The following is a 20,061-nucleotide window of genomic DNA, read 5'->3' as shown; positions in this document are numbered from 1 at the left end:
CAGGGGGTAAAGCGGTAAAACAACAAGAACATCGTCACAGACAGACACCCACACCAGCTCTTGGTGACTCTTTTAGTTATTGAGGGATGCCTAGCAAGGTCATCCATTCTGTAGATTTCCACTCTGTAATCTGCCTTGTCATGTGTTCTGAAAATCCGGTATTTTCGAGTTTTCCCCTCAGCAGGTCACTCTGACCTGCAGATTCATGCATCAGCTTTGCAGCCGGCCTGAGTGCCATCTATCAGCCTGCATCAGCCCAGATCCCTCATGCATCAGGCCCAGGTGCCGTCGGTCTCCCACTATGCACAAAGAAAAACTTTTGGACATGGAAGAGACAGCACGCAGCATATACACATATTCAGCTTAGGTGGACACTCAAACCTTATTATATTGTTCGTTCATGCTCAAATAACAATACTGTATGTTTGTACTCCAAGAATATATGTGGTATTATATAAAGTTTAAAACAAAGTATCTTCTAGGGTGAATCTATGTAATATTCCCATGTATTAAACACTCCAGTGTCAATTACTACCTGGTGTTGTACTTTGGTGTACTTTGAGTAACATAACTTGAATTTTAACCTATTAACACGAAGATTACAGAATGAAAAGAAACATTCAGTGATGCAAGCAGGGTTATATGAAGCTTGGTTAGCATAGTTTGAATTAACCGATGGATGCAGCTACCGTGACGTCACAGATCAATTTCTGAAGTGTATTTTTACCATTTTGAAGCCTTGAGAGGAGAGTGGAAATCAGGTATTTGTTTGTGAAAACACATGCTGTTGGCTGCAGCACTGAGGCACAACTTTTACTTTCCGGCTCCTCGTCACAGTTTCACCACTCGCCATTTAAACCGTGGCAATATCCTATCCTGTTTTAGCAGTCCTTTTTCCTTTTGACTCCCAACAACCACTCTTCTCTTGAGACTACTGGTTGCCGAATGGTTGCAGACAGGTCTCCTGAATGCCAGAGGCTTTATTCACTTGACCCTGCATTTCCACCGTGGTTGTCACACATAAAAATGGCAGACAAGCTAACGTCAGATTTCTGAAAAACCTCATTAGATTTACTGCACTTCCGTCTTGGCTTTGCCTAACTTGTATACTTTCATTGGGGGAGCCAGCCTCGAGTGGCTTCTCAAACAACTGCTGGTTTTGGTACGTTCACCTTTTCAGTTTCTGCTTTTGAACTCTTTCCCATAAAGGTCGCTAACAAGTATGTTTGATGAAATGTCAAACATTAATAGACTTTGATTAAAAATACAGTTGTTTCTGATGATGATTGTAGTCACAGAGTCTTAGTAGAAAATCAAGTCTGATTAGGACTTTACTTTGAATAGAGTAGATCTAAGATAAGTGGTGATCGGGTCAATTTAAAGCAGTCCACTTGAGCTCTAATTAGCTACTTCAGCTGAAAGCTCATCAAATATTCTGTAGCAGCGGGAAAATATATATAACGACTTTTTCAAACCACGTACATTCCCCAGTAAGAATTGATTTAAAATCAGTAAAAGAGTGGGTTCTGCACCATGCAGGAGATGATAAACACCTTATGGAGCAAAATAAATAAACAAATAAAAATCTTCCCATGAACATAAAAATGTATTTTACCGCAGGGCAAATACCAATTACGTTACTATACCCAGAGGCTGAACCGATATGTTTTGCTGTGTCTGATACAAACCAGCAGCATGCCACCAGAACACTGACAGCGCAGCATTCGAGGGAGATTAATTAATGTGTACTTAAGTGTCAAACTGAGATAAACAGACAGCTGCTGTCAAGTATTTAAATAAACTGCTGCTTCAACAATTTGTCTTTGATTAAATGTGAGTGCTGCCAAAGTAGTAATGGTGGCTTGTCTTATTCAAAGTTTGCTTGTATTGAAGTTTAATTTGAGTTTCAGTTTACTCAAAAGAGGACTGAGCATAGTCTCACTTTACAGCCAGTCCTCTGCCCCGTGTCACCCCCATAATCATAACACCCTTCCTGTTGCAGACTGGGCTTGATTTGGGCCTTTTATCCCTGCCTGGATGACTTTCTGTTTGCCCGCAAAGCGATGCAGGTAATCTGTGGTGAGGTTTGCTCGCTTGTCGAGACGAGCTCAGGTATGTCGGGGCTATCCCAAGGAATTCAGGGGGTGGGGAGATGAAACAGCGAGGGTGTGATGCAGAGAAGAAAGTCACAGGCGTATGTTTTTGATGGGAAAAGGAAATGAATGTGGTCTCTTTGGCGACCAGTGTAAGCTGTCTGAAGGCAAAACTAAAAAGAAGGTTTGAATTAAATGGATTCGCTAATGATGAAGTGCAAAATACCCTGCAGCACAACCAGGTTCTATAATGCAGCACTTAGCTCCAGGAGGGCTGTGGGAGTCTGTGATCTCTACTTGGCATTAAAGGAATTTTTCCTCATAAATATCACATCATACATTTCCACATAATCAATACCAAAGAATTTACCTCCTCGGGATTCACGCCAACCTCATGAGGTGAAAAACGTGTTCCTCCAATAAAAAACAGGATAATCTGTATTTAAATGGGTTTTGCTTTCATTGCATTCTTTGATCCTTGATCACCAACTTTACCCAAACCATACTCTACTTACACGTGGAGATTATTGAAAACAAGTTGATTTTTCAACAAACGTTTATATCGATGCGTATCAGAAAATATATAGTATATCTGTGAGCAGTCAGCCAGTATACTGGCCAAATAATTCATGTTGATCACAAATACCAGTGCCCACATCCAACAGGCAAACTACAGAAAGATGTTCAGTTTGTGCACAACGTCAAGTTGCCGCAGTAACTCATTCACTGCCGATCAGATCTCCTGCAGTGTCACATGTGTTTAGCCAACACTTACGTAGTAATTTTCAGGGGGATGCAGTCTGGTTAATTTTTTTAAAGATTGTTGGCAATGGCTTTGGATCATGCATGCACCTGAGAAACCACCCATCTGGAGTGTTCATCACCACGAGCAGCTGATAAATATTAACAGGGATAGCGCCATGGTAAAGACTGCGGCGGCATGTTTTCACAGGGTTGCGTTCAGCTCAGCTGCCTTTTACGTCACAGCTGCTCTTTTGAAAACTTTCAATGAATTAAAAACACCAAACAAGTGGGTAGTGCTCTGCACGTGTATAACTTAGTGCGTGTGTGTGATTCTGCGGTCTTGTACAGTAATTATTCTGCTTTTTTTTGTGATGACCAGTTTCCATTTTAGACGTTAAGAGTAAAAACAGGTTTTGCTGCTGTTTTTGTTTTTCCATCCTTGGCATCTTTGAAGGTTAAAGCTTGGGTTTACTTAGCTTAAGTAATAGTTTCTCACTGCTTCCTAGGTGACTCATCTGTTTTGAATACATAACCAAGGGCAGTGGTGAACTTGTGTATTATACAACAAAATCAGAAACCTCACTGAGTTTGCCTCCTTCGAGTCCTATTCTCTCCCCTGTGCATGTTTGATCTCCTCTAATGTGCTCCTTTAACTTGATCTTCATTTTGAGGATACCTTTTGTATATATGGTACATATCTTACCAGTTCAGTGCACCTAGTGGCACCAAGCACTGTTCTGGTTGTTGTCCTTGACTTTTTAGTAGAATTCTATGAAGGCGGATTTCACTCCAGGGATGAGTTTATGGTGTGAAACCCAAAAATAACAAGTGTAGTTCTGTTTATGCTCCATACCTGGCACCGTTGGGCTTGGAACTGTTGAAAACTGCTGGAAACTGCTCAGTCACAGCTGGTTATTGCTGCTGAAACCCTACACTAGAGATAAAATTAAACAAACAGTGGATTCACAGTGAATATGCAGATTTGAACAGACAACTTTTGAGTTGGGATTTAAACTGGGGGAGAGAACCAATGTTTCTTATTTCTGGTGGTAGAGAGTTCCACAGCCTGGGAGCAGAGCAGCCGAAAGCTCTGCTTCCCATGGTGGTGAGGCGGAAGGAAGGTACAGCAAGCTGGATAGAAGAAGAACATCGAAGTGAACGGGCAGAACAGGTAGTGGTTAACAGGTCAGAAAGGTAAGGAGGAGTGAGGTTATGAATGGCCTTGAAGGTGAGCAGAAGAGGTTTGAATATTATCTGGAATTTCACAGGGAGCCAGTGAAGTTCCTGAAGAACAGGGGTCATGTGCTGGTAGGAGGGGGTTCTGGTGATAATGCGAGCAGCAGAGTTCTGAACCAGTTGAAGCTTATGGAGGGATTTTTGGGGGAGACCATGCAGAAGAGAATTGCTGTGAACAAGAATGGACGTAGACTGGGTGGAAAGAGAAGGAAGGCTGAGCGCAGATCTAAAAGGACGAGAATGGTGAGAAGACCAGAGTCAGCTCCGATTAGAAGATCGTTAGTGACTTTAAGTAAAGCAGTTTCTGTACTGTGACATGAGCGAAAACCAGATTGAAATCTCTCGTAGATTAAATGAAGTTGAGCTGCAACCACTTTTTCGAGTATTTTAGAAATGAAGGGTAGATTGGAAATCGGACGGAGGTTGTTAAAGTTGTTAGGATCTAAAGAAGGGTGTGCTCATATAGACGACCACGGGGTAAAGCTAAGCCAGAAGGAGAGATCAGCCAAAGTATTTATTTGTTTAGAGAGGTTCCTGGATATCTATTTTAGTAGAACCCTGTGAAAAAAAGAGAAGAATACTGGCATCTACCCTAGTGTGCAAATGCAGTGGTTGATATGCCAGAGCATGAGACCAGAGACGCTCCGCAAAGATGGGTTGAGTCTGAAGCAAACTTCATTTGAGGCAAAAATATTTCAGGAAGCTGCAGGTTTTAGGGATAAAAGTTAGGAAGTTTAAGACGTAGCTCAGAACAAAGGATTCACTTGTTAAACTCTGTCTGCAACCCCCACCCCCCACACACCTATTTGACATGATAATTGAAGGGCTCACATGTTTTATAACCTTCTAAAGCCATCAATACGACACATCTCGCTGCATACTTTAGCAGTTCAGGACATTTTTGCCTTTATACCTGATTGAATACCACAAATGTGGCCAATTCAAACAAAACCCAGCCTCTATAGCTAGGGTTGGGTAGCTGTTAACCTTGAGGCATGAAGCATTTTAAACAGTTGGGTGTGGAGTTAAAAAAAAAAAAGAACGTAGATCAGATTTAAACCATTAAGGAATAGCAGCACCTTACAAAACCACAGCAGGGAAATTATGAACATAGCTGGTATTAACGTGCATACCCTTCAAATCAAATCAAATCAAATCACTTTTATTGTCACATCACATGTGCAGGTACATTGGTACAGCACATGTGAGTGAAATTCTTGTGTGCGAGCTTCACAAGCAACAGAGTTGTGCAAAATACAAGAATGGCTACATCTGAAACTAATAAATATATGTACAATATATAATAGTATATGCATTTCTGGATGTGTATACTAAATATTTTTCTACGTGTGTGTGTGTGTGTGTACACATATTTTACAAATTAAATAGAGTAAACAATAAATAAAATATATAAAAATATACAGAGTTGAGACATGTGCAAAACAGTGGCATTACTGTACAGTATGGAGTGCATAATGTTAAAGTTCCAGTAGTGAAGCTGAGGTGTCTATGACGTGTTCAGCAGTCTGATGGCCTGGTGGAAGAAGCTGTCTCTCAGTCTGCTGGTACGGGACCGGATGCTGCAGAACCTCCTTCCTGATGGAAGTAGTCTGAACAGTTTATGGCTGGGGTGACTGGAGTCCTTGATGATCCTCCCCGCTTTCCTCAGGCACCGCTTCCTGTAGATGTCTTGGAGGGAGGGAAGCTCACCTCCAATTATCCGTTCAGAGCACCGCACTACTCGCTGGAGAGCTTTGCAGTTGTAGGCGGTGCTGTTGCCATACCAGGTGGTGATGCATCCAGTGAGGATGCTCTCAATGGCACAGTGATAGAAGGTCCTGAGGATGCGGGGGCTCATGCCGAATCTTTTCAGTCTCCTGAGAAAGAAGAGGCGCTGCTGCGCCTTCTTCACTGTTTTGTTTGTGTGTACTGACCACGTAAGATCCTCAGCCAGATGTACACCAAGGAACCAGAAGCTGCTCACTCTCTCCACAGCAGCGCCGCTGATGGTGATGGGGGTGTGTACTTCTCTGCACCTCCGGAAATCCACTATCAACTCCTTTGTCTTTGCGACGTTGAGGGTGAGATGGTTGTCTTGACACCAGTGGGTCAGGGCGCTGACCTCCTCCCTGTAAGCTGTCTCATCACCGTTGGTGATAAGACCCACCACTGTAGTGTCGTCCGCAAACTTCACAATGATGTTGGAGTTGTTAGTGGCTGTGCAGTCGTAGGTGTAGAGTGAGTATAGGAGAGGGCTCAGTACACACCCCTGTGGAGCACCAGTGTTCAGTGTGATGGGGGATGAGGTGATGCTGCCCAGTCTGACCACTTGGCGTCTGTCAGACAGGAAGCTAAGGATCCAGCTGCAGAGGGAGCTACTCAGTCCTAGATCCTGCAGTTTCCTGTCCAGCTTCGAGGGAACGATGGTATTGAATGCTGAGCTGTAATCTACAAACAGCATTCTCACATACGTGTCTCTCTTCTCCAGGTGTGACAGGGCAGTGTGTAGTGTCAGGGCTATGGCATCATCAGTGGACCTGTTGTGGCGGTATGCGAACTGTAGAGGGTCCAGTGAGTCGGGTAGTGCAGAGCAGATGAAGTCCCTGACCAGCTTCTCGAAGCATTTGCTTACGATGGGGGTCAGGGCTACAGGTCGCCAGTCGTTCAATGAGGAGATGGTGGGGGATTTGGGTACAGGGACGATGGTGGCCATTTTGAAGCAGGCTGGGACTACAGACAGAGAGAGGGAAAGGTTGAAGATGTGCGTGAACACTCCAGCCAGCTGAGCCGCGCATGACTTGAGGACGCGGCCGGGAATCCCGTCCGGACCAGTAGCTTTGCGTGCGTTCACCTTCCTGAAGCACCTCCGCACATCCTCCTCAGACACAGTGTGCGCACTGACGTCATCCGCGGTGCGCACACTGTCCGGTCTCATGGTGTTCGCTGTGTCGAATCTAGCGTAGAATACGTTTAGATCCTCACACAGAGAGGCCGTGGTCTGCGGTGTGCTGGTTTTCCCTCTAAAGTCTGTGATCGTGTTTAGTCCCTGCCACATACTCCGAGGGTTGTCAAACTGTTGCTCCACCCTGTCCCTGTACTCACGTTTGGCTGCTTTGATCGTCTTCCGGAGTTGGTAATGTGCGTGTTTGTAGTCCGATGTGTTCGCGGAGGCAAAGGCGGTGCTCCGTGCCACCAGTGCCGCGCGAACATCTCCGTTAATCCAGGGTTTTTGATTTGGGAAGGATTTAACTGTTCTGGATGGGACGACATCTTCCACGCATTTCCTGATAAATCCGCAGACTGAGTCTGTGTATTCATCAATGTCCCTAGCAGCCACGTGAAACATTTCCCAGTCCGCGTGATCAAAACAGTCCCGCAGCGCAGACTCCGATTGGTCCGTCCAACAGTGCACCGCCCTCCGGGTTGGAGCTTCCTGTTTCAGCTTCTGCCTGTAGGCGGGCAGGAGCAGGATGGAGCGGTGATCTGATTGGCCGAATGGGGCGCGGGGGAGGGCTTTGTACGCATCCCAGAAAGAGGTGTAACAGTGGTCGAGTAGCCGGTCTCCACGCGTGTTAAAATGGATGTGTTGGTGGAGTTTGGGTGAGACTTTCTTCAGGTTTCCCTTATTAAAGTCCCCGGTCGTGATAAACGCTGCCTCTAGGTGTGCGGTTTCCTCGCTGCTGATCGCGCTGTACAGTTCCCTGAGTGCTCGGTCAGTGTCGGCTTGTGGGGGAATGTAAACAGCTGTAATAATCACTGCTGTAAATTCCCTCGGTAGCCAGAATGGCCGGCACTTAATCATCAGGTACTCCAGGTCCGGTGAGCAGAAGGATTTGACCGGGTGCACGTTCGCATAATCACACCAGCTGTTGTTGATCATGAAACACACACCACCGCCTCTGCTTTTCCCAGTAAGATCCTGTGACCTGTCCGCGCAATGCACAGAGAACCCCGGCAGTTGTATTGCGGAGTCCGGTACCTTGTCCGATAGCCAGGTTTCTGTGAGGCAGATCACGCAGCAGTCCCACATCTCTCGCTGGAATGAGATCCGTGCCCGAAGCTCGCACAGCTTGTTCTCCAGAGACTGCACATTAGCCAGTAATAAACTGGGTAACGGTGGTCTGTTAGTGCGCCGTCTCAGTCGAACCAGAACGCCAGATCTTCTCCCTCTGCATCGGCGTTTGCGGCCTCCAGGGCCAGAGAACAAAGGCGTCTCAGGTGAGATGAATGGGGGGTCTGCAAACGGAGCGTCCGTGTTGCAAAACTTGAACTCCGGAAAGTTATAAGAAAGACCGTCTTTTATGTCCAGTAAGGTTTGTCGGTCGTACACAAGGAGACATGTGCTACTCGCGAAAAAATGAAGGAAAAGTAAAATTAAACACAGAAAAAAGCTGTTGCTTGGGGGAGCTCGCGACGAGGCTGCCATACTCGGCGCCATCTTGTTGTGAAATCATACCAGGTATCAGAAGACCTCTCATTATGTCGCCACGTGTGATTGGATGCACACCACAGACACACACACACACGCGCACACACCTTTAAGTATATTTCATCGGTCTCAAAGATGACTCTATCCGCAGGTATCAGAGGATCTTCACTGACCATATAGCCCAGGCTCTTCCCATCTCATGCTTTCCTTCCACGGGCTTCTACTAATCTCGTGTTGGAGTTGAACAAGTATGTACACCTCCATTCATGTCGCATACATAAGTGTGTGCAGTAGACCCCTGGACACATGTAACAGGCATACAATGTCCTAAAAGAACGAGGCCCTTTCCAGCGTCCAAATGTTCCTTAAGCAAAAGAACGTCACCTCATTGTCACCACATTGTCGGTGTATTTACGCTAACACTTAGAGCTCTCCTCCTGTAATTGAGTCATGTGACTCTTGTTAACACTTCATGAACGGGGCCAAAGAATCATGGAAAAGTAATACATATATATACACAAATATATATGTGTTATATATGCTTTTCTTATCTGAAAGAGGCCTTGGGCACTAGGAGATGGATTATGTCAGTGAGGATTCCCGTAAGTAAAGTGCAAAATGTGTGTTTACCCCTAAGGAAGCTAACTTAACTAAATATATGCTGTAGCTCGAGGGCAAAAAACAGTGTGAGCAACCAGATTTCTCCTCTCCTCTCCCCTGCTCCACTACTCCGGGGCACTTAAAAGTTGTGTCTCGCTTAAAAGGAGTTTCTGCCATTTTGACAATCTCACTCTGCCTCTGTGTGCAGATGAATGCCCAATGCCTCTCCATTTCCCATCACGAAACCCTCGAGCAAGCCACTTAATCCCAGATAACCTGCACTTTGATGGACCCTCTGCTTTTTTTTCCCGGCTCCTTTAAATGCACTTTCATGTGTGGGCGAGCGTGTTTGCAAGCTTGCTGTTTGTACACATGTGTTAGTGTGTAACCGCTGCACTCACTTCTGTCTATCCAAATAAATTAAGTTTTTATAGCAGGATCCCGGTTGCTTCCATTACCCAGAAACCCAGGAATGCAGTAGAGCGTATGTGTTTGTAGTAAAAAAAACCAACAAAAAAACAAAAACGCCCCCATGTCTTCACGGTCGGTAAGCAAACCGACAGCGAAATGCTAACATTAGCTGCTGTGCACGCGCACTCGAAGATGGCATCAGGGTGTAGTTTTCAGAGCCCATATGACGACTTTCTGTTTTATTTTTATCTTAAGTTTTAGGTTGGATTGACACCAAATACTAAACCATAAATTTTGTCATAAATAAATAGCCCAAGTTTGTGCTTTTTCTGTCCAGTAGTGAGAATGAAATATGGGAATGGGAAATGATCTCCAAAATCTACACTGTGGCGGAAAACAAGTGCAAGAAGAAAAAAGAAAAGTGCCTCTGGTCTTCTACTTCATTGCTTTGCCCAAATGTTTGTGCAAATCCAAAAGTGCAAGCACTGACTGAAAGAATGTTTTTAAAAAAAGAATTTTTAATAAATTTTCAATCGCACACTTAAGATTTTCATATTGAATACAAAATCTCCAGTTGATAAAATAGCATTTAAAAGTTAAAATGCTGTTAAAATGGAATAAGCTATTTAGTAAAGGATTTATTTGTACTACCAAACGCTCGAAAAAGTAGCACCCATAAATGATTTCTACCTGTCCAATCAGAGACAAATCTGCAGAGCTGTGTGGAAAATTGGCCAAACTGATTGTATAATATCAAAGTGTATATTTGACTAAATATGTGATTGAATGTTTGGAATAACTGGCAGTGAGGCTGTAATCACGGCGCACAAAGATGAGGATTCAGTGATTAACACCGGAAATCAGATTGAAAGGACTGTGGGCGTCGTGAAAATTCACAGCTTAAGTGTGAGGATGTGATTAGTGTTCTTTTTAAGAGCTTCTTCCAACGTGAGTTAATGATGAGGCTCGCCGCTCAGTGAAGAAGCAGGTGTCACTGGTAGATTTTTTTAAAAGCTCAGATGAGTGAAGCGTCTCATCTCAGACCTACACTTGACACTAAAGACCGAATGAAAGAGAATATCTCCGTGTTAGAGCTGATGGGCGTGTGACGGGTTTAACGCCGTGGCTCTCTGTGCAAGGCAGTGAAACAAACATTATGCCAAATATCAAAAGCAGGATGTGAGAAAAGAAGCAAGGTGATACAAAAGTCCTATTTCCTGCAATCCAGATGCCACCATTTATCTCGCTCTCGGTTATCGGTTAACACACACACACAGTCACACACACACAACCACACACACACCACCCAGTGCCAATGAAAGATTCATGGAGCAGTGATGATGAAGGCATCTCCCCTTCTGCTCCACTTACTGCAGTGGACAAATTCTGCCCACCAACCCACACACACACACACACGCGCGCGCGCGCGCACCCACACCAACAAACCTGCACACCCGATTCCCGAAACTGTTAAGAAGGCAGAGAGCAGTGATGCACATAGCCTTGGGGTACTTACTCACCCTTAACCCTTCCAGACGTAGCCACATAAACACCCAAACACGCACACACACACACACACACACACACACACACACACAAATCCTGAAGGCAACCAGTCCATGCTGCAGACTGCTTTTGAGACTTTGTGAATGTTTATTTGTGTATGTGGGGAAAAGAATATTCAATTTTTTCAGTTTCTGGGAATCCCCATGAGACCAGAGACAAAAAATAATAAAATGCTGAAGGCGATACATTTTCACATTTTGATTCTGCATTTCTGTGATGTTTGAATGTCATGCTCAGGATTTAGTTCCTGGCTCGAGGTTATGAGTAGTCTCCAGACTTGCAGCTTTTGTTTCAGAGTTTGTGTTGCACTGGTGAACCATGTGTTGTGTAAGCTGAAAAAAAAAACGACTGCAGCAATACATGAATAATATATACAGACAAGGACCGAATTATTCGCTTTAAAAGGAATGAAAATGTCATTCTTTTAAAAATATTTCCCAAAAGTTTTCAAACAGAGCAAGGAATTTTTAACACAGCTTTTCCAAACATCCTAGTTTTATTCTGGATGCTCAAATTATTTTACTTTGCAGACAGAAACCAAATTATTTCAGAAAAAATAAAATACCAGGGTCAAAGCATAGCTGGATAACAGCCTGGAGTCGGTGGTTGTGGTTTTCAATAAGTCTCACACACATCTCCTGAGAAATCCCAGCCCGGTTTTCTTTGGCGAATCTGCCAAGCTCCTCCAGATTCGATGGTTTGTGGCATATACCTTGGTCTTCAGTTCAGCCCACAGATTTTCAGTGGAATTCAAATCAGGGCCGGTACATCCCAGTCAATCAATGTTCACTTTGGTCTTCGGGAGGTAGTTCTTCTCCAGGAGCGACGCATGTTCTGTATCCTTGTCGCGTTGGAAGACAAAGCGATGACCCGGACCCAGTTTTTGCCAAAGGACGCGCTTCCAGTATGGATAATCTTTCCAGACTTCAGCCTGGCTTGAACGTGTCACTTTTGTGGGAGTTTTTCTTGGTCTCCAACCTCTCTTCTTCGCGACTTTCCCATCTTGGTTAAGTCATTCACTCGTGTCTTGGCAGTTGTTCTGGGGTCTTTAAACACGTCTCTCTCACTAGTTTTCTTTAGAGAGTCTTTGAACTCTTTTGCTTCCTTCCTCTGTCAGGCTTGTTCTGTGTTGTGTGTCTCTCTGAATGTCTTGATGATACTTCTGACTCCAGTTTTTACAACTTGGAATTGTTGTGATAGCTTTATCCTTAAATATAACTATATCTGTCTTCTGCTTTGTGAGCATCAACAATTCTTTTAGCCTAAATGGATTTCTTTTGCTTTTGGCATGATGATCTCTCAAGTGACAGCTCAAACTGTTGCTGAGGTTTTTGGAAGATAACCCTCAGTTTTAGCATTACAATGTAAAAGAACGCATCACTGCACAACAGTGGTTTCTGCTATGGCTAAATATTAAAAGGTCCATTTGTCAGAGGGCTGATAATATCGACCTTGGTAATTTTTGTTTCTGTTAAAAAAATAATATTGTTTGCAAACAGAAATAATATGGATTCTAAAGAAAATGAATATGTTTAGGAATGCTAAATGCAATATGGGCTCCAACGAGGGACTTTTACAAAACGATTACAGACTTTAAATCAAGTTTACACACTTCCTCAAAAAGTGCAGACACACAAATATACAGTCCGAGGGGAAAGCAGGGCAAAAAAAGTCATTGTTGGTGCTATATATGAATCAGCTATACTGTATACACTGTAAATAGTGCTCATCTTGGCTGAATGCATAAAAGGGTTCCAGCAGTGTCATAAATATTTTATGAGAAGCACCCAAATTCTTTACTCTGGCAAAAACATAGAAAGAGAGTGTCCTGCAGCCAAGTTGTAATTAAGTAGCCAAATATTAGCAGAGCACTACACACAAGGAACACACAGCAGATACAAGTTCATTTCGAAGTTTTCAAATACTAATGCAGCAGTAACTAAAGTGGTCCAACAGCATCTGCATACATGCCAAATCCTGCTAACCATGTGAGACCGGAGGGGTTGGCATGTGTCGAATAAATAGAAACAAAACATGTTTGTAATACGTTAAGATGTCTGAGATGAGATGAAAGATTTCTGTTGTCTCATTCTGCATCTTATCGGCACCACTACGTAGAGATTAGCCTCATTGTAATTGTAACATCTTGATGTTTGGCAGGTATTAATGTTTTAATCTTTCTGAGGAGGTTAGCAAGTAGATGTGGAAATACCTGCCAATTACAAAGCAAAGCTACAGCTGATTGGAGCGTGAATTATTTTGCGCGCATTAATTTAGCAGAATACAATTTTGTCCTCGTTGTAGCTCTAAATTTAGAGATATTACAACAGTAGACTCAAAGTGCACTCAAATGTTAACCTAAGATGGCGCTAGATGCAAATTCAGGGGGGCCTCATACTGTCCAGCAGTAGCTGACATATTTCAATCTAAGATAAAGTGGTGAACTGACTGTTGCCATCCCGATGAGTGATAATAGAATCAGTTACAGCTCCCGTCTGCACCTCGCTCTTCTTTAAGCCCGGTGTTCGTGGTTGTTCGGGATGGTGGAAAACGGACATGTTCGAAAGCTGACAAGTTCATTTATTAGATAATGTCAATTCAGTTAAGCCCAATTAATTAATTAGTGTCCCTCTCACTGCGTCAGGTGAACATCTGAGGATGTGTCCTCAGGGCCCGACTTGCTGTACCAGCGCAATGGAGGAGGACCTGGCCGGTTTGAGCACCAAAGAAACAGAGGGACTGATCAGAGAGGCCGGCAGGTCGCTGCAGGCTGTCTTCAATGGTCTCCACAGGAGCTTTGACAGTAAGTACGGTGTATGTGTGTGTGTGTGTTTGTGTGCGAGACACTCATTACTAGCTGAGCTCGATAGCAAAGCTTCAGAAGTGAGCCCAGAGCAGTGTGACATTAGTGTGTTGTGTATCTTTTTGTTTGTTACAAGCTCTGCCCGTGCACACTGCTCAATACTACAGCTGGAGAGGGTGGGTGTGTGTGTCACTGTACAAAAGTGTGCGTGTGTGCGTCAAGGGGACCCCTGACTGGGTGCTATAATGAGAGCGGAGTCAGGCAGAAACAATGAAACACGATAAGCTGATCCCCTCATCTCAGGGGAGACACACACACACCCACTCGTGTTCACACACACACACGCACACAAACAGAGGGGTGTCCCCTGGGGCAATGGCTGGTTCAGCTAATGAGCAGTTGACCCACTGAGGAGCCGTGTCTGCAGATCACTGCACATCAGAGGAAGAGAGAGGGATGTAAGGGAGGAAGAAGACTGAGATCTGCCGCTGCTAACACCAGCGAAACAGACGAATGCAACCAGAGAGGAATGTGTCATTAGCGCTGAGAAGAAACAATGTTTCAGGATAAAAATAAATAAAGAGAAAGACAAGTGAGAGCAGCAGGAGGAGGAGGAGGAGGAGAGGACAGTATTATTAGTCTGAAGGCAGCAGGCCACCTCGGTAGCAGTAACGTGGCCGTCCATCTGGATGTTGTTAGAGCAGACTGGCACTGGTCCATGCCCTTTGAAGCATGAGGGAAAAGCCCAGACCAGTATACTGCAGAGACAGCTCGCTGACTCCCTCGTTCTCTCCTGTTGGCCTCTCGCTCGCTTTGTATCCATCTGTCTGCAGAGATAAATTAAACCTAGATAAATCTTAAGTCAAATATTATAAACGAAATGTGCATGAAAATAGTTCATCTGCATCGTGGCTGTTTAACAGAAAGGCCGTTAAAACAAAAATGACACATGACAACGTGTGAGGTGAAAAAAGCCGTTTATAGTAAGAAAGTCGCACTGAAAACTGACGCATTCCCCTCACCTCTCCAGAGTTTTACAGTCCACCTCGGTTGTTTTTAGAGTTACGGTTCACAGCCCCATTACTTTGGCCCTGTCTCAGCAATATAGTCACTAGCTTCCACATGCACAGCCTGGCAGGTGCTCTTTCATCAAAATCCATCTGATAAACTCACTGTAACACTTCCTGCTCAGCACCAGCCTGCAGATTTGGTATGATATCAGCCAGCTCTTGAATCTAGCTGCTAAAAAACGCCACATGGATTACTCAGCTCAGATGAAGCCAGACACAAATTAAAGGACATTTTTGGAGTGTCTGGAAACAGAAATCCAGATGATTGCTGTTGCTGTGTGTTTACTACACGTATAAATAGGTGTTTGTTTGCTACACTTGATGTGTCGAGCATGTGCATGTAATTCGCCTTGTTGTGGAGCTCTGGTTAAGGTGAGGCTCTTCTTCTCCTTCCCTCCTCCAGTGTATTTCACTGAGCTGCACGGTCGCTCCGAGCGCTCCCTGCAGGAGGTGCTGTCTCCTCTCGGCCCGCTGTACTCCCAGAACAGCCGTCTGTACGGGGATCTCTACACAGACCTGCGTCAGTACTATCGGGGCTCTGCTCTCAACCTGGACGAGAACCTGTCCGAGTTCTGGTCCCGCCTTTTGGAGCGCACATTCAAAGCCTCTGCACCCACAGATGTGAGTAAAGACAAAGTATCCTTTTTTTCAGAGACGCAAAATAAAAAAGGTGTGTAGGGAACTGACTCAGCTGAGAAAATAATGTTACAGCTAATTCCAGTTGGGTCCCCAAGTGTTGGCCAAACTGGAGATTCTTGATGTGGTTTGGAGAATTCCTTTGCCTTTGCTCTTGCTCTGGAAGATCTTGTATTTTTTCTAACAGCGTACCCAGCAACATATTTCATCCGCAGTGTGTCCACTTCCACTGTCACCTCTGTCTCACAGGTCAGCTTATCAGAGGACTACCTTGAGTGTGTTGCTAAGCAACAGGAGACGCTGCGGCCGTTTGGAGACGTCCCTCGAGACATGAAGGCGAAGGTGATCCGGGCGTTTGTCACAGCCAGGTCGTTTGTCCAGGGGCTGTTAGTCAGCGCAGATGTGGTCAGGAAGGTCTCACAGGTGAGCGTGCATGCTTGTAATACTCATTTAGGTGTTGGGATCCTCCCTCTTTGGGGGAGAAATGGCAAGTCCCCATGAGGTATATAATTAAATATGAGAGTGAAGCAAGTAGCAGTTCAGGTTCAGGTTAGGGTAAAGCCACATGAACTCAGTGAAAGGCAAATGATGTCCACTGAAGTCATGGAAACACGAACATCTGCACACACAGCCTGTGTGTGTGTGTGTCTAAGGCCTGCCTGGCGTAGTCCCAGGAAAGCAGAGATGATGGCTGCATGATCGTCACACCCTGGCTGCCAGAGAAAATGTCCCCACCCTACAAATGAAAAACACAAAGATCATCAGAAATGAATTTCAGACTCTGCCATGAGAACAAAACTCTCACTTGGAGGGATGACAGCAAATTATGGGTGTGATGATGTTTGTTTGTTTTTTCCAGCTCTTGCTGCAGTTTTCTCATCTCTCGGGGACGGAGCGCGTCAGATTTGGCTGTTTGTTTTTTGTCTGCGTTTTATGGTTTGCAGCCTCCTCTTTTTTAATGTTTGATTTAGGACACAAAGAACAAGAGCAAGGCATGCCTTCGGTTCATCACTCGTCCCAGATGCCAGTATATCAGCAGTGCATAAATCTTTGTTTTTTTAAAAGCAGGAATTGGGTACTGTTAAGCCCATTTTCCCAAAACTCGGCATGTTTCTGGTTTCCCGTAGGTTCCATTCATTTCTGATTGATATGAAAATCTGAGTGCAAAACCTGCTCAAGTTGTGCACTCCATCACAGCACATGTAGCCCACCTCGTTTAGTTTTTGTCAAAACTTCATTAGCAGCGCAGAGTTTTAAACACATGAAAGACATTATCGCATGGAAAAATGTGTGACGCAAATGAACGCAGACCTCGCGCTGACAGCGACTGTTTCCACACGAGCGGGTCTCGAGTGTGTGCTGACTGAGCTTCAGAATGCACAGAGATGAATGTGTGAGGGTATGCAAGAGAGCACGGCGCTTATTAAAATCAGACAAACACACCTTTGTGTGCTGTTGTTTCTCTGATTTGAAGCGTCCCACTCTGAGATGTGACAGCAGTCGTGGTGAAGCTGACAACATTTCACGACTTGGGTTCATAATCAGAAGCTGAGAGAGCAGCAGTGTTGTAAAAAGACAGACAGGCAGGGTCATCATTGCCTTCCAGTTGCGCCTGTATTTCATATTATGCTGCGATAGCGCCCTCTACTGTGTGTTTTTTAATTAGTTCCCTCATTGAAAGGACAGGGAAAAGAACTAATTTCTGTTTTTTACCCCTTAGCAATGAAAGACAGAGGGGGGCAGGTTGACAATAGCGTGGGTGGACAACAAACTTTGTGAAATAACGTGAGAAAGAGGCAATATAGGATTTACAAAATAATGCCAGAGGTGCAGCTACTAAAAATCTCAGACAAGTTCAGATCTCAGTGACCTCAACATCAAGGGTTAGGGTTAGGTCACAAGGTTTTTTGAAAATCTTGTGAACCCAATAACTAGAGAAGGAAGTCACCTGGGATTTCACATTTGCACCACAGGTGCATCTCCTGAGGCGGAGGGGTAGCGCTGGTGACTGCCAATATGTTTTGTTCTGTCTTTTTCCCTGTAAGAAACATAAACTTCCTTCTTTTTGAATGAAACTGACTCTTCCATTCACTCATACCAGGTTTCTCTGAGTCCAGAGTGTGAGAGAGCCTTGATGAAGCTGCTATACTGCCCCCATTGTCGTGGCGTGGCCTCTGCTAAACCGTGCTCCAGCTACTGCGCAAATGTCATGAAGGGCTGCCTGGCCAATCAGGCTGACCTGAACCCTGAGTGGCAGAACCTTATAGGTGAGACACAATGAAAATCTTACTAATCCTCTGAGAATTCACTTAAATAGTTCATTTAACAATTCTGCTAAACAAAAAAAATCAAAAAATGTTGCCTGGTTAAAGTCGCTGTCCTCACTCCCCTGTTAAGACACGATGATCCAGGTGGCGTCTAGCTTCAGCACAGAGCCCAGCCTCGACGTGGTTCTTTCTTCCATCCCAGTTCGAATCTACGAGGCGGTGCACTACCTGCAGGAAAACATGGATGCTTTTACAGCTAAGGCAAGCTTGTCTGACTCAACACCTATATTAGTTTTTTATTTCCAAATAAACAGATCATCCTCCAAAACTTTTACTTCTGTACTGGTTTTATTCCCATGTTAAGGAACATACAAAGTCATATAAGGACAGAATGGTGGATCCATAGTTTAAAGGTTGACACATTAGTTCACACATTTGTGTAACCAGGAGAAACGAATCCCTTTGGGGGTTGCATGGGGAAGGTTGTCTGGCAAATGAAACATACAGCTGCTATGGTGACCCCTTGTGAATAAGGGATCATAAAGAACGTAGCACCATCCAGATAAGTCCGTCAGAAGAATGGAGAGCATTATTAGCTTACATAGTTAGCCACAGATATACTGATAGTGATCTGCTCCTTTAATATATACCGATTAATGTACTGTCAGTGCAAAAGGAGCTGAGATTTTCAAATGCTTGTCTGTGGCGCCATCTAGTGGGTGAATTAGATATCACCAATGTAAACTTAGCTAGTAAATACCTCACGGTGTGTGCATCTTTCTATCTGTCTTTGTGTCTTTTGTGCTTGTAGGTGTATCAGACGTGTGGAATGCCAGGAGAGCCAGGAACAGGAAGTCCCACCCCTCATGAACAGAAGAAGAAGAGTGGCTCCTTGACTGCGTCTGAGTACAAACCCTCCCCGACTGCTGGACTCAGACTTGAAATGCAGGTGCATACATCTACCTGTGTGTGGTGTACTTTAAAAATAATGATTACATACTTAACGACAGCAAGCATCAGTGGATTTTCATGGATGTAAGCGCAAACGACCGGCTGAAGAGCTCAGCAGAATTTCTTTTATCGGTGTTTGCATGGCTTTTAAGATTGAGACTCCATCACTTTATGTACTGTTTATAAAGACTGTTTGCACTCTCTTTGTTGTTAGGTATCGGATCTATCCAGTAAGCTGAGGGAGATGCGTCAGTACTGGATTCAGCTTTCTTTGGCACTATGTGGCAAACTGGCACCTGGAGGCAACAGTCAGGACAAATGCTGGAATGGTATCACTAAAGCCAGGTAGGGGGAAAAAAGCAGGAAATGTGCGCATTAATGTTGATTTTAAAAAACAAGCCTGAACCTAACCTCTTATATGTTTTTCTCTGTTTACTTATCTATACATCATATAAAGATTATTACTTAACCTCCCTGCATTTATCCTCAGCATTAATGTGGGGCTGGTATTCTCATTTCAAATGTTTTTATTCATGCACTTTGCTAGAGCAGCTTTGTATGATTCACATATCAAAATAATCCCTTAATATAGTACACAGGACCATGGTGCAGCCCCTCAGTTAATCCACACTCTTCTTCCTTTAAGCCAGCTTCTGCAGATTGGTTTTGCCCCCCTCTTAAAGAAAGATGTGGACAGCAGATGAGGGGAGCTGCTGTGCTCACAACCAGAGCTGTGTGTCTAAGATGATCATATGACCTTTGTCACCTCTGTCAGAGCTGAGAATAGAAATAAAATGGAGTGTTTCAAGTTAGCTGGAAGTCTGGGCTTTTGGCTTATACAGATGTGATCGCACAGGAGTCTCTGTGGACTATGATGTTTGCAGACGACACTGAAGTGAGAGGTGGAAGAGACTCTGGAGAGTTGGGGGTTTGCACTGGAGAGAAGAGGAATGAAATTCAGAAGAATACATGTGTGTGAATGAGAGAGAGAGACAGGTGGAAAGGTGAACATAGAAGGAGTAGAGGTCGTGACAGTAGATGAGTTTAGATACCTGGGTTCAACCATGCAAAGCAGATGGTGCACAAGAGAAGTGAAGAAGAGAGTGCAGGCAGGATAAAGTGGGTGCAGATGAGTATGAGGGCTGATTTGTGACAGAAAGACAGAAGCAAGAGTGAAAGGGAAGGCTTACAAGATGGCAGTGAGACTATCTTGGAGACAGTGAGACTGACAAAAAAGCAGGAAGCCGAGCTGCAG

At 44.4% G+C, this 20,061-nt stretch overlaps 1 protein-coding gene across 1 annotated transcript in view; it reads left to right on the top strand.

Annotated features, from left to right (window-relative positions):
• The window catches only part of LOC120733383 (glypican-1-like), a 46,644-nt gene that overhangs the window by 20,589 nt on the left and 5,994 nt on the right, over positions 1-20,061 (top strand). The window contains exons 2-8 of the mRNA XM_040031505.1: positions 13,724-13,882; positions 15,356-15,573; positions 15,838-16,011; positions 17,690-17,855; positions 17,986-18,116; positions 18,667-18,804; positions 19,021-19,151. Coding sequence (XP_039887439.1) covers positions 13,724-13,882; positions 15,356-15,573; positions 15,838-16,011; positions 17,690-17,855; positions 17,986-18,116; positions 18,667-18,804; positions 19,021-19,151 — 1,117 coding nt within the window. The remainder of the gene's footprint in view (positions 1-13,723; positions 13,883-15,355; positions 15,574-15,837; positions 16,012-17,689; positions 17,856-17,985; positions 18,117-18,666; positions 18,805-19,020; positions 19,152-20,061) is intronic.

The sequence above is a fragment of the Simochromis diagramma genome, unplaced genomic scaffold (genome assembly GCF_900408965.1).
Source record: "Simochromis diagramma unplaced genomic scaffold, fSimDia1.1 OVJJ01000284.1, whole genome shotgun sequence".
Lineage (NCBI taxonomy): Eukaryota > Metazoa > Chordata > Actinopteri > Cichliformes > Cichlidae > Simochromis > Simochromis diagramma.
The sequence above is the reverse complement of the archived record's forward strand: the minus strand, read 5'-3'. Positions and strand labels throughout refer to the sequence as shown.